Source organism: Pantherophis guttatus, chromosome 1 (genome assembly GCF_059756535.1).
Source record: "Pantherophis guttatus breed Tessera chromosome 1, ASM5975653v1, whole genome shotgun sequence".
NCBI lineage: Eukaryota > Metazoa > Chordata > Lepidosauria > Squamata > Colubridae > Pantherophis > Pantherophis guttatus.
In genome coordinates, this window is record NC_142063.1 from 305,364,168 (window position 1) to 305,378,956 (window position 14,789).

Consider the following 14,789-nt stretch of genomic DNA (forward strand, 5'->3'; position numbering starts at 1 on the left):
TTGGTCTTGGATTTGATTTGGAGGCTCATTGAAGCATGCACATCAACTCCTTATTCTTTGTATTACTTATTCGATAACTAAGAAGTGGTGGTAAAATGTTGATGTGATGGATACCAAGATAGATTCCCTTTTGAAAAACAACTTTTTCTAAAAGTATTCTCACCCACCCCTAAAAAAATTTTCTGAAAGCTGTTATCACACACAGTTCCTGCTGGCTTTCACATATCAGGAAAGGTCAGTAAAGAGTCCTGAAATGATACTAAATTCTTATTTGCACTCATCTTTGGATAATCAGTACTGGGATGGAAGCATCTTGCCTAATTAAGGACGACATTTGTGCAGCACAGTCAAATTGGAGGAAACAAATGCATTTGGTCACTGCATCACACTGCACTTCCACAAAGTTGGAAGCAACGCAGGAGTGAAATTCAAAATTTTTCCCTACTGGTTCTGTGGGCGTGGCTTGGTGGGCATGGCAGGGGAAGGATACTGCAAAATCCCCATTCCCTCCCCACTCCTGGGGGAAGGATATTGCAAAATCTCCATTCCCACCCCACTCTGGGGCCAGCCAGAGGTGGTATTTGCTGGTTCTCTGAATTACTCAAAATTTCCACTAGCGGTGCTCCAATACCTGTTAAAACCTGCTGAATTTCACCCTTGAAGCAACGGAATAAGATGGTGTCGATGTTAAAAAGGAACTAGGAACTAGGTGAAAGTTCATCCCAGCATTAAGCAAGTCTTCCTGTGTCTTTTATGTCAGCGTTGAAAGAGATCACAATTTGGAATGCTGATATGTGTATTTTTAATTATATGCAAACCATATAATTATTTTCATAGATCAAATATTATAGCAACTCTCTTCAACTTCTCCAAGTGTTTTAGACTACAGGTTCCATCATCCCTAATCAACATCTCAGTGAACAAACCTGTATATATATTTTTAACACACAGTAAAGAAAGCTGTCTTTGAGAACAATTTAATGTGATTCGAAGACATAACATAAAATATTTGATTTTGTCAATTTACATCAGAATAGAAATTAATATTTAAGTATTTCTTAGTTTTCCTCCAAGATTTAATTCCTGAATACCCAGAGAAAGTTCATATTAAAGCATAATGCTAGACATTAAGAAATGAGTCCAAGAACAAGTGGTAGAGAAAATAAGGAATGTTAAATCTTAAACAGGATGAATTGTAGTGCCAAAGTACAGGTGATAGATTTTGAAATTTGTGGATGTACCTTGGCATTCTTTTAATAACAATATGACCCACACCAATTAATAACTAATTATATGTAGTTTCTGACCTTGAAATTTTTCATAAATCAATTTCTTCCTATCAAACTTTTAAAAATCAAAGGAGCATCCGATTGTCATTAAGTTTAGTTGACAATGTTCTCAGATAATTAATTGAAGCAGTGATACTATTTGAGAGCCTAGGAAATTGTACCCTTGACATATATCCAGCATTTCATTTAACATATTTCACTAATATCCAATAATACCTTGAAACAGCTGATCTGTGACTGACTGATCAATTGATCAGCTAATCAATTGCCAGATCTCTTATCTTATCATTTCCTCAAATATATAATCTCCCCCCCCCCACTCCAAATCTGGTGCACTCATGTCTTCTGGGACCTTAGTTCCCAAAATGCCCACTTCACATGGTTGTTGGCTATGTTGGCTGGAAATTTAAGGACTTTTAGATTTAACGTACCTAAAGGGCACTACATTTCCAGTATTGTATTTAAGGAGAGTAGGGAACCATTACCGAAAGAAAGGATGGTCATACTCAGTGATAAAAAACATGGTTTGTGGGCTCAGGATCCCAAGTTCAGTCTTGGATCCCTAGGCAGAGCTGGTGAACTTTGTTCCTGACACTGTTGACAATTCTGAACTAAATTTACTAATGCTCTGATTCTGAGTAAGGCAGCTCCTGATAGTTCTTCTTAACCTGCTCAGATTTTCATGTTATTTAAGAAATGGTACAATTGCCACATATTCACTCAAGACTGTCCATTGTATCCAGTGCTACTCTCTCCCTAATACTGCCTGATTGGCTTAATTAATAATACACTAGCCATTTGTTAACAAAGCTTGATTCAAAGCTAACCTTGGCAGTATATAACCACTCAAGTAAAATCATTATACAGTTAGCAAGATGTGTTTTTCAGTAATTGAACTAACAACAATAGTCAATCACAACAAAGTTATGCTGCTTATGTACCTCCAAATATTCCAATTTCCAGAAAAATAATCAAGGCAAGTTTTTCTTTTCTATTTTAAAAAATGATTTACTACAACTGAGGCCAATATTTTCTAACACAGATAGTTATTAAAGGAAGAGGCAAAAAAGATGGGATCTTCTCACACTTTTCTGGCTCAGCTCTACGTCATTTGTTCATGGGTTTATGAAAGTACAATCCAAACCAGGCCGTGGGCAACTATGGCATCTTTACAACCTCTGGACTTCAACTCCCAGAATTCCTGAGCCAACTGCCCAGCCCTGATCTAAACACACGATCTACAGTATATGTTAAAATGGAAATAATACTGGCATCCTCCAGATATTTTTAGGATTAAAACGACCATGCTGATATGGCTGCAATGTGAGAAGTTCAATCTCTTCACACTGGGAGAATGACAGTTTGAGAGGCTGACATAGCTAATTGCCTCAGGCCTAGTGGAGTGTCCATATATATACATATATTGGCTTGGAAGCATGGAAGACAGGTATAGGACAAACAAACATCACTTGTAGTAGCTTTTTACACTTTATTCACATGTTCATTTGCACATTGAAAGACTTCCCCGATGTGTATGTGCTCCTATTGTAATAAACCCTCAGTACCAGAAGAGGTCACACAAAGACAATTCTGCAGCAAAAAGCACTATTTGTCAAATAGTGACAGATTTTTGAGGACAGACCTGCTCTACTTTTACTATATAGAAGACCAACAGGTAAAGTTTTCCCTGTTATTCTACCTGCCTCTTAAGAAAAACCCTTCATTTGCTCACGGTTTGTCTCCTGTTCTGTTATGATGGCCTATTGTTCTAAATACGAAACAAGGAGAAACACTGCTTCCATTAATCAAATAACAGAGAGAGAAATCTAGATTATATATCCTTAGTAATAATAGTGACAAAAAATAGTTCATGAAAAAAGAAGACTTCTTTAACAACTGCTTTCAAAGTGGCTTCATATCTAATGTATCATAACCATTATATTTATTCGAACAATTATTACAGCTGTCTTTGCTATTATAATTTTTTTAATCACAACTGTCCTATAAGGTAAGCCGCTGTAAGTGCCATGTTACATATGGCTATGCTGAGAAAATAGTGCCTCATCCAAGGCAGCTGAATAATTCATGAGAAAAGCAAGATTTGAATTCAGCTCATCTCTTAGCAAAGACACCGCCCTCATTCTATCTTTAAAAAAGGGATGACCAAAGTAGTTTTTCCAAGAATGCTGCCCTCTTACCTTTGCATTTTTCATCCTGAAGATCTCTCTGGAGACTTCAATAAGCTTCCAGCAATAGCTTTTACTTCATTGAATAACAGCTTCTATTCACATCATTGGGCAATGCAACTCGGCCAACAGCCTTTCTTTTTCCTCTTCTTATTCTTTCAACTTGCTGCTGCTCTGCAGCCTTTAACTTGAAAGGGGTGGTTCCTTTAAAAATATGTGAAGCTTCTATCCAATGATACTTCGGCAGGCAGGCTTCCTGTGATGATCATCTTTAAATCCTGTTTCTGTGTGTGCATGTGCATATATCAAAGACATTTATGTATACAAGCATACCTGATCTTGTTTTGCCAGAGTTATCAAAGTCAGTGAGGCATTTGCAAAGAGGCTAAATTTATTGTTACTTTATTAGTCCAGTTGCCTTTGTTGATATAATGCTCTGTATCATCCAACCACACTGGCTGGCTTCACTCAATCCACTGAGCCACGACTGAACCAACTACATTTTAGGCTAGCGTGTTATGAAAACCAGCTAAAGTTTGTTCTATAGAATTAGATTAAATTGCCAAAGGAATTGATAATCCAAAAACTTGTGCCTGTTATTTTTGATCCCGCAAAATAATTTTTCTCTAGAGAAAAATGAACTATCAGCCTAAGTCAGAAAGAACATTCTTCCAAGAAAACATTGAAGAATAACCAGGTATATTATCATAGCCATAGAAGCCTAATGGGAAAATAAAAATGCCATTACAATACCTAAGTCTGATTATAGAACATTTTCCCTTTTTAATGTCTATTTCATCAGTTGTTGTTTTTTGTGGGGGATGTTCCAGTGTTATAAATCTCTTTTTCAAGAGTGATGAATATTCAGAATCTGGAAAATCTTTTGCATAGATACAAAGATATTTTCTGTTATATATTAGATCTAAATATGGGATACCCATTAGGACAATATCTTTAAAACATCAGTTGCAGTTATGAAAAATACATGCAACCTTTAAGGCTTTCAAGATTTCTGCTAATTTGCAAAACACAATCAAGAGAATCTGGCTAACTACATTTTAGTCTCATGTATTATGCACACTCGGTGTTTGCAGTTTAATCTTGTGTGTTGTATGAATGCATACAATTGGCTTCATTGCATAAACCAATTGGTGGTCTGCAAGAGGTCTGCAGGTGGTCCCTGGTGCAAGAAGCATTTTTAAGATTCATATATTAGCATGGGAATTCTAGGAGCTGAAGTCTGCACACCTTAAAGTTGCCAAATTTGAGAAACACTGATCTATACAAAGGAAAAATTGGAAGAATTAAAATAATTTTTAATGTAATCATAGAGGGACGTATCATGAAAACAAAGGCAAGATGATAAAATGATAGGTGAGGTGGGTAAAGGAGGTGGGGATTTGTGGCTCACCTTTAAGACTGTGCATTGACATTGGCAACCTTCAGTCTCAAAAGACTATGGTATCGTGCTCTGGAAAGAGGTCCTAAAACAGTATCTTGTGTAACTAAAAAGGCCAATTCAAGAGTGGCAATCTCTTCCACACTGAGGGCAGATATATTCTGTCCCCTGCCCAGCCCCCAGATTTCGCTGGTTCCGGGACTGCCTCTTTGCCTCAGCCTGCCAAACAAGTGTCTCTTCAAATTGGAGAAGGCCATGCTGCATCTTTAGCCTCCAACCTGAACAATCAGAGGTCAAGGTTTCCCAGTCATTAATGTCTATTCCCAAGGCCTTTAGATTCCTCTTGCAAATATCCATATATCACAGCTGTGGTCTCCCTCTAAGGCGCTTTCCCTGCACTAATTCTCCATACAGAAGATCTTTCGGAATCCGATCATCAGCCATTCTCATGATATGCCCAAGCCAGCGTAGACGTTGCTTGACTGTAACAGGGGTGTTAAACTGGTGGCCCGTGGGCCAAATGCATCACTCACCGGCCATGCCCATCCCAGCTCTGCAAAGGGGGAAATGTCACAATAAATCATGTGACGGCAATGTGATGCCTTGAGTTTGACACCTGTGCTCTATCAGGATATATTCTTGGGTGAAACATGAAGATGCTTCACTATTGGTAGGGACATATCTTCATGATGTGACCTCCATTGACACAAAAGTGATATTTTACCTTGGAGTCCTGAACCCCCTACAAGGTGGGTTGAGCTCAGGGTTGAGCTCTGTCATCTTTCCCCCAATATTCCTCCATAGTCAATTAAGTGCAAGTGTGTTTACATGTTCTGAGTCAGAAGCAACGTGAAAGCTAATATTTGAAGAGGAAAACGGTGATGAGGGTGAAAGTGAGGAAGAGCAGCTCAAGGTTTTGGCTTTCTATTAGCCAAAAGAAGAAGAAACTGTCTCAGCCACAAGTTTGAGGAGTCACAATACACTTGCAAGTTATTAGGTACCATGTCACAATTATATTTTTATTGATTGGCTTAGGGTATTATGCATCTGTAATATGGTGCAGGGGCACCAATTGCTATGGTGCAACAGGTGGCAAAATGTTTTGGGATATTTATACTAAAGAGTACATCCCTAGGCCATTTGATTCTATTCAAATATTTTGGACTCCGGTGCTTTGGATTGGTGGGAGCAGAATTCCAAACATCTGGAGGACTTTAGATGTCTTTCCTCATTTAGTTTTTCTTCAATTCCATTCTACTAATGTAAGTGCATTTTGTATGGTTGAATTTTATCTGAAATCTAATGTTTAATAGAACTTTAAAAATAGTTCTATTTCCAATACTTCTTTCTCAAAGCATCAATGTGTATACACAATTTTTTTAAATTCCATGTCAATTTATTAATATTGAAGACTGAATGCTCAGATGGAGGGCAGCTCTTAAAAAGCCATAAAAGGGGGAGGGGGAGGGGGGATATAACATTCAAGAAAGAGGATACCATCAAATCCCTCAACAGCAAAACCAAAACCTCCATTCATTGTGCACACTAGGAAACTTTAAAGAGTAAGGGCAAAGAGATGCGATACATAAACTTCAGGGAGCCATATTCCTCTTCTTTCTGTTGCTTAGAGTCTGCTGCTGTTCCAAGGTTGTTTTTTTCTCTGTTTGTAATCCATGAGAATCTTCAAGAAACCAAGATACAGCAAAATGGCATAGCAGAATATGTGATGCTTTGTAATAAAATAGAAAACCAGCTCCCTTACTGTGTAAATAACATGGATAAAGATGAAGCAGAAAAAAAATAGCGCATACTGGTTCTGGGGCTGGAATAATTCATGGAGCTGTTGTCCAATCTGTAAGTGAAAGGAACAAAAAAGAAACAAAGAAACATGATGAAGTTGTTAACAGGCCCATGCATTTGAGGCAAAATTTAAAAAAGTGAACAACACCATTTGTAAATATTTATATTTCCTTAATGTGTAGCACACTGTACCAGGGGGTTAAACTACACCTGATAGTTGTCATGTGTATAAATGAGCATGTTTAGTCTGCCACTGCTAGGTTCTTTCTCCAAATTGTCTCTTCCACTGGCTGAAATATTTAAGACCTCAAAGATGCTAAAATAATAGATCCAAAGGTAATCTTCTCAAGATTTCCCCTATGTATCATTTGCCTGATAAGCTTTGAAGCAAGAAGCCACATAGAAATACTTTGACTAAGCTAAGTAAAAATAATGTACTGCATCATAACAGCATCTCATGCAATCAGACACTGATTGTGATCCTATTTCCTCACTTTCATCTGCAATATTTGCTCCTTTACTTACCTCCTCTTTTTTAAAACTATCTTTGAATCCTGGTCCTTTAGAAGGATGCACATCTGCCCGTGTTTGCCTTCTCAAATTGCAAGCAGTAACTTTAATAACAATAAAAATTGTATTAGCTAGCTTTGGGATTTTGGCATCTCGGCCATTCCCCTACATTGTCTTTGCAGTTCAAACAGCCCAAGGTCATGTCCAAGAGGAAGCACAGAAGTATTAGTGACAGCCTCCTCAGCAGAATTCTTCTGTTCTTTCCAAAGTGGGATAAAGCAATAGCAAGATAGCATCTACCAAAGAGCAATTTTCCTGGGAACATGGAGATGGGCCCCATTAAAAATCAGAAACACCAGCCTAGTTCCCCTTTTCTTGGTTTTCAAGGCCACTTATTTCTGAAAGTTCATGCTGGAAATTTCTTGAGGCTGCCTGTAACATAGAAACTGGAACTGCTTTGATTATTAATCCCTTTTCCTGAGAAATTGCAGAACTCTTAACAGCAGCCTTCCCCAAGCTGGTGGCTTCTAGTTGTGATGGTTTTGAAAGAGTTTTGAAAGAAGTAGGGGCATTAAAGAAAGCTCTATCGTTATTAAGATAATAAACAGTGACAAGACAGATTTGTAAACATAGGTTTTAGTATGGAACTAAGCTTTTGAAGATTTTCATAGCTCAATACCAGCAACATAACAGTGGCTAAGGGTCTATTAGACAAGCCAGTACACAATCTGCTTTTTGTTTTTATTAAAAGGTTTCTTATTTGCCTGCTATGCCTCCCCACTTACTGATTGAGAGGAAGCCTTTTGGTGTAGCTGTTCCATTTTTTCTTCATGCAGACGTCGCTTTTCATTATCTTCATGCCTGTATTTTAGCCTAACCATGGCACCATCCAACCTCATCTTCTCTAAATCAAGATCAGTGGTTGTGATCGGCCTTCTGTTCAGATGACTCATTCTTTCCAAACTGTTGGCCTCACCTATCCTGGGGTATATTTCTGGTGGCATAGCATTGCCCCCTCTTTGTGTGGGGATTACCATCTGCTCTGCTTGACTCTTGTTGTCTAAGATTTCTGTCATATCATCAGGAAAGTAGGAAGAACCCGGAGTCTCCCTTGCAGCATCCTGAAATTAAAAAGTATGACTTTAGTGTTTATGTTCTACCCATAGCATTCAGCCACAAGAACTAAAGAAAAGTCAGTTTCATCCATGTTTTCTTTTTCTCATAAACTGACAAACGTCTCTGTCAAAAGGGCAAGCAGAGCTCATTGGCATGATCGGATACTTCCAGTGGCTGGCATAATGTAGTTTTCCAGGAATAATGAGTCATTTTCAGGCAACTGGAAGCAAAAAGGAAATTTACTTCAAAACACTTTTTTATTCTATTGCTGCAAGAAGCAGGTGTGGTCATCTTGTATTGAATGAATATTAGGATTTTTTGCTGTCTTTTGCTGATCTTAAAAACCCCCAGTAAGCAATAGGAAATAGTTGATGCATTGCCTAATCTACTTTTAAAGATGCATCTATTATTAATTATTGTGGGATTAATTATAAATCATTTTATAATAATTATAATAGTTATTATTATTATTATTATTATTATTATTATTATTATTATTATTATTATTATTATTAATTACTATGGTGCTGGAGATCAGTCCTAGAGGAGATCAACCCTGACTGCTCTTTAGAAAGCCAGATCCTGAAGATGAAACTGAAATACTTTGGCCACTTAATGAGAAGGAAGGATTCACTGGAGAAGAGCCTAATGTTGGGAACGATTGAGGGCAAAAGAAGAAGGGGATGGCAGAGAATGAAGTGGCTGGATGGAGTCACTGAAGCAGTAGGTGTGAGCTTAAATGGACTCCAGACGATGGTAGAGGACAAGGAGACCTGGAGGAACCTTGTCCATGGGGTCACGATGGGTCGGACATGGCTTCGCAACTAACAACAACAAAAATCCCACCTCCTGGAATCTGATAATAATTCTTTTATAAATGGGAAAATAATATAGGAAAATACTAATACATTATCTCTTTGGTGGATGTTTATTATTTTTATGAATTTATAACACCATCATGCATCTTTGTTTGATAGCATGACTCAGTCTGCTCAGTGAGGGCTTCTATAAAGAAAGGTACGTACTTCATGGCCACAAAACTTAACTCTACTTCCTGTCATCAGTAGACCTGACATTATACTTATTTAGAAATATGTATGGAGCATCTTGGCTGTTTCAAGTCCTATTTTATGTTAAGGAATAGCATGAAGCATAAGAACCCATCTCACACATATTGAATGTAAGCCAGTGAAGAGTGTAGGAAAAAGAATATAGGAAAGTGCAAAAGAAGAACTGCCAGCAGGTAAGCTTTGTTCCCCTCTCTAGATGTATAAGGAAAGCAGACCAAGTCCCTAAGGTGAAAAGGTAAAAGTAAAGGTTCCCCTCGCACATATGTGTTAGTCGTTCCCAACTCTAGGGGGCAGTGCTCATTCCGTTCCAAAGCCGAAGAGCCAGCGCTGTCCGAACATGTCTCCATGGTCATGTGGCCAGCATGACTAAATGCCAAAGGCACACGGAACGCTGTTACCTTCCCACCAAAGGTGATCCCTATTTTTCTACTTGCATTTTTTACGTACTTTCGAACTGCTAAGTTGGCAGAAGCTGGGACAAGTAACAGGAGCTCACCTGTTATGCAGCACTAGGGATTCGAACCACTGAACTGCCGACCTTTCAATCGACAAGCTCAGCGTCTTAGCCACTGAGCCACCACATCCCTATGTATATATATAAGATGTATAAGGAAAGCAGACCAAGTCCCTAAAGCACTTCCTAAATAAAGCCTTAGAGATGTCATTATTTTGTTCTCTGGGGTAAAAGAAATGCTAACCTGGGGCAGTAGGTTCATTATGAAAGGGTAACCAAATGGTTACAGAGGCCTGGCTGAGAAAGGAGAAGGCAGCTGACTTCTCTCAGTGATGCAGAAGTCAGGCTGGAGAGTAAGAAGGCAGTGTGGCTGTAGTCTATAGGAATTACATCTCATCGACCAAAAGCTCCATCCAGGAGAAGTTGCTACTGAATCCATACTAGATTAAAGTGAAGACAGATGGGACCCAGGAGCCATGTTTCCAGGCATTTTGTTGAATATGCGAATATGGAATTGAGCTGCATATCTAGCCTGTTAGCATTTTAGACACTGTTTGAAAGGCTTTCCAGAGAGCATTTAGGGAATAACTGGAATTGTGTTTAATTGTTTTGAGTTTAATTATTGTCTACACATGATTATACTATTCATGTTTTTATTTTTGTTATATATATTTTTTCTTTTTAACAACCCTGTAATCCCTTGCATCAGAGTGGAGTTGGGGCAACTGAATGGAGCTGAGCATTTACTGGTCAGATGCCCCTCCTGATGCCTATGCAGAGTTCACAGCAGATATTTTTCTTTGCACCCAGGAGAGAAATATCTGCCACTACCTAGGATTAAACTCACAGTCTCCTAATTGTGAGGTGAGAGTTCCACCTCCAGGCTACCATGCCTCTCTTATTTTTGTTATATATCTAGGAATTCTTATGTTGTTCAAAATTAATTAATTAATTAACTGAATCTGATATTTTTCCAATATAGGAAAAATAGAGTCCCCGTTGCTATGTTTGGGGGACCAGAACAATGTAAAGATATTATTTGTACACTGCCTATTCTTCTATACAACAGCCTCTATTCTTGAGTTGACCTGGCTGATTTCTGGTTTGAATTAAACTTATCTTTGGAATTTCATCATCCATGCAAAGGTTGCCCAACTAAGAGTAGCCCAGGATTTCTTTCTTGTCATTTTTGCATTTTGACCTTTTAATCACCTTTCTTTCTCATGCCAAAATTAGGAGATGGATGCCAGGTTAAGAGGATAATTGGTAGAAGCAAAAGCTACCAAACCACTACTTCAAGAAGAGACAGGAGAGCGGTATGAAGACCCAAAGGATTTCAGGAACAGAAACTCTGAAACTCTTTGCCATCCATTCATCCATGGAGCTGATCATCGTTACAAATATGTTACTCTTTTATGATTCTTTTTACCAGAAGAGATGGCCTTTTGCCTAATGGTCGGGCAGAAAAAAAGGCAAAATGAATACTTCCCTCATCCGTCTGCCACATTCCTTCTCACTTACCATGTTTTCCTTATGCTTTTTGGAATCTTTAATTGGGGTTATCTGCACAGCAAACTCAATTCCTGCCTGCATGTCCTTGAATTCTACATTGCCCCCTTGATAAAAATATTCAGACCCTTCCAGATTGCTAGTATGATCCAGATCTGCTTGAATCTCCTTGTCTGTGTGGTGCACGGACTCTGTCTCAAAGTTGGAGAAATCAGAAGATGAATGGCGTTCTCTGGCTATTTCCTGAAACAGATCAGATATGGTGAGGGAGGACTTGTATATAACCTAATAGAATACCAGATGTAAATCTTCTGCAGGAATGGAAAACTTGGGATATTTCTTCATTGTCCTGCTGGCTGAAGCTTCTGAGAGATTGAATTCTGGAAAACCACAGATTCTGTACTCTTCTTTTATAGGGATTATCCCTGAATATGTTGTAATTGCCAAAGGGGGTGCAACAAAAGTCATTAAGAAAACTTTCCCCAACTGTCTGTCCCCAAGGCCCTGATGAGAAGACTTGATGCAACCAGCATGGCCAAGGGACTCTTAACAGGGGTTATTCTCAAACTACAGCTATGGAGCATTTGGAAATGCGGCTTTAATTCCTGGCTTAATTAATTGTTTTAAAAGATTAGACTATTTTTTTTAAAAAAGGGGGGCTTGTTGGCTGGAAAGCCAGCAGCCCAGGTTCGAGACCCGAGCGCCATGTGAAGGGGTGAGCTCCCATCTTCACCACAGCTCCTGCCAACCTAGCAGTTCGAAAGCATACAAATGCAAGTAGATAAATAGGTACCACTTCGGTAGGAAGGTAGCAATGCTCTGTGATATCATGCTGGCCACATGACCACAGAAACATCTTTGGACAGCACTGACTCAATGGCCTTGAAACTGAGATCAGCACTGCCCCCTAGAGTTGGCAATGACTAGCAGAATAAAATATGCAGGGACTCTTACTTTTACCTTACCTTCTTCTCATTCCCCACCTATAACTACAGAAAACGGAAGTTCTAAAAGGAAAAAACATCTCTTCTTTTGGCCTGTTTTCAGCAGGGCCCTTAGATATGTGGAGTTCTCTACGTCAAAACTCTTCAGCCAATTCACATTGTAGACCCCTGATTTATTGGTTTAATCCTCCCACCAATCTGAATGGGTTTCCTGCCTGCCTTGAGTTTATGTCAATTTTGCAAATGGGTGTTGTTTGTATAATATAGTGTTTCTTATGTTTTATTTAATGATTTGAAGTATTCTCTTTCCACAGGCTTTAACTCAGTAATGTATTAGAATTTCTTACCATCGTAGATCTAGTCCCAGCAAGAAATGTACGTTGGTCTCTGATTTTAAGGCAACAGCCTCTATTCTCCTATTTGCCCCATCTAGAAGACCTAAAAGTGGCTGCCCTGGTTTAATACACACAAGTGGGCACACACACCCAAACTCAGGCCCCTGATTCCCTCCTAAACTGCCACAGCAGTGATGTCAAAAAAGTTCTACACTGTGATGACAGAATTTTCTGGTTGCCATAACAGTTAAGATAAAGTGTTGCTAAGGAATAAGTGTGGCTTCCAGTCAAGCTGCTCACATCTCACTAAAGGAGTTTTTTTATATTATGCTGAGAAGGACTACAAATTTATCAGCAGTCTGTGATTTGGCCCAGTCGATGTATTTTAATTCACTGAAATGTTAGTCAGTCACTTACTTCCACAATCCAGTTGAGGTGTAGGAAAAGTGAATTTTCCAGATAGATACACACTGTTCTCTAAATTACGATGAATTTTTAGAGTTTTTAGATTAACATAGTGTGCTTTTTTCGGATATATTGAATAGTGGCCTACGCATAACAAACTACAGAAACATTACTATGCAGGCTTTTCTATATAGGATTTTATGGCTAGTTTCTTAACTCTCTCATTTCCTCTTCCCACAAGTATTCTTATACCAGATTTGATATCTTCAGTCTCTTAGACAGTTTCAATATTTTCATTTCTTGGGCTTCCTTGTGAGCTTAGAGAAAAAAAAAACCCAGATAGAAAATAACTTTTTCCTGAACTTGGAATCCCAGCACTCCTGTCCAGCTATCTTTGCTTATTTCTGAACTGTCCTTTCCAATTGTTCCATCAATCAATTCTCTTTGCAGACAACTAAATAAATAATCTTGTATACTCCTGTTGGGTCCTCAGCTGCAAGGACCTGCTCTAGCTGCACATGGATTTAGCATATCCAATCCATACAGCACATGAACACTAATTCTAGACCAATTAAAACTAGACCAATTTTTGAATACAGCTCATCTGTCTGGAACCCGCACTGCATATTGGACATAAATACAATCAAGAGAGTCCAGAGATATTTTATGAGAAGAGTCCTTCACTCCTCTAACCGCAATAAAATACCTTATGCCACCAGACTCCAAATTTTGGGCTTAGACAACTTAGAACTACGCCGACTTCAGTCTGACCTAAGCATAGTACATAAAATTATCTGCCACAATGTCCTTCCTGTCAATGGCTACTTCAGCTTCAACCACAACAATACACGAACAAATAATTGATACAAACTCAAGGTAAACCGTTTCAAACTCGATTGCAGAAAATATGACTTCAGTAACAGAGTAGTCAATGCCTGGAATTCACTACCTGATTCTGTAGTTTCTTCCCCAAACCCCCACAACTTTAACCTTAAACATCTACTGTTGACCTCACCCCATCCCTAAGAGGTCTGTAAGGGGCGTGCATAAGTGCACCAGCGTGCCTACCGTCCCTGTCCTAATATTCCTTTTTACTTACTCTTTTCATGTATTCAAATTATGTTTATACTTTTACCTGTTATCTTATATATGCTTGACAAATAAATTTATGATTATGATTATATCCAGCTACCAACAACTATCTCCTTTATCATTGACTACTTCTGCCCTTATATTTGCCTCAAGTGATGTGCCTGCTTTCAAATGTCTGTGTGATAGCTTGTGTGGTGTTGGAAAGGGGAAAAATAAAACTTTAACTTTGAACTTTTTTTGTAACACCCCATGTGCAGGACACATGAGGTATGCTGTTACCAGAAAAACTACCATACATGCTCCAAGATAGAGTGCCTTGGAGAAATCATATTACTGTGCCTGAACCATGGACATCATGAAGGGAGGAAGGAGACTTAAAAACTATCAATGATATTTTTTTATTATTATTGCTGGCATCAGACTACACAAGCAGGGAAAGGGCACACAGATGATTGTGTACACATTTCAGTTTTCCAAAGCTAGATCTGACATTAGGCCTGCTGCATTCTTACTGGAGAGTGGCATCAACAGATATCATCCTTTGGATCAGGGCCTTTCTAAACTACTTTTTCTGCTGTGCCATGACATCATGTTCCAGACTAAAAGAGAAATACTTGGTGCTAACTTTGTGTTTCTCTTTTTTTCCAAATTGTATAAAGGCAAGCAGGAACTAATCAGTC

At 38.6% G+C, this 14,789-nt stretch overlaps 1 protein-coding gene across 1 annotated transcript; it reads right to left on the reverse strand.

Annotated features, from left to right (window-relative positions):
• Positions 1 to 6,248: 6,248 nt before the first annotated feature.
• LOC117671410 (transmembrane protein 247-like) lies at positions 6,249 to 12,832 on the reverse strand. Its single transcript, XM_034427272.3, has 4 exons — positions 12,625 to 12,832; positions 11,346 to 11,576; positions 7,970 to 8,305; positions 6,249 to 6,726 (listed from the first exon to the last, which is right to left on the reverse strand). The coding sequence occupies exons 1-4, from the start codon at positions 12,625 to 12,627 to the stop codon at positions 6,499 to 6,501; spliced, it is 798 nt and encodes a 265-aa protein (XP_034283163.1). The 5' UTR covers positions 12,628 to 12,832; the 3' UTR covers positions 6,249 to 6,498.
• Positions 12,833 to 14,789: the final 1,957 nt, after the last annotated feature.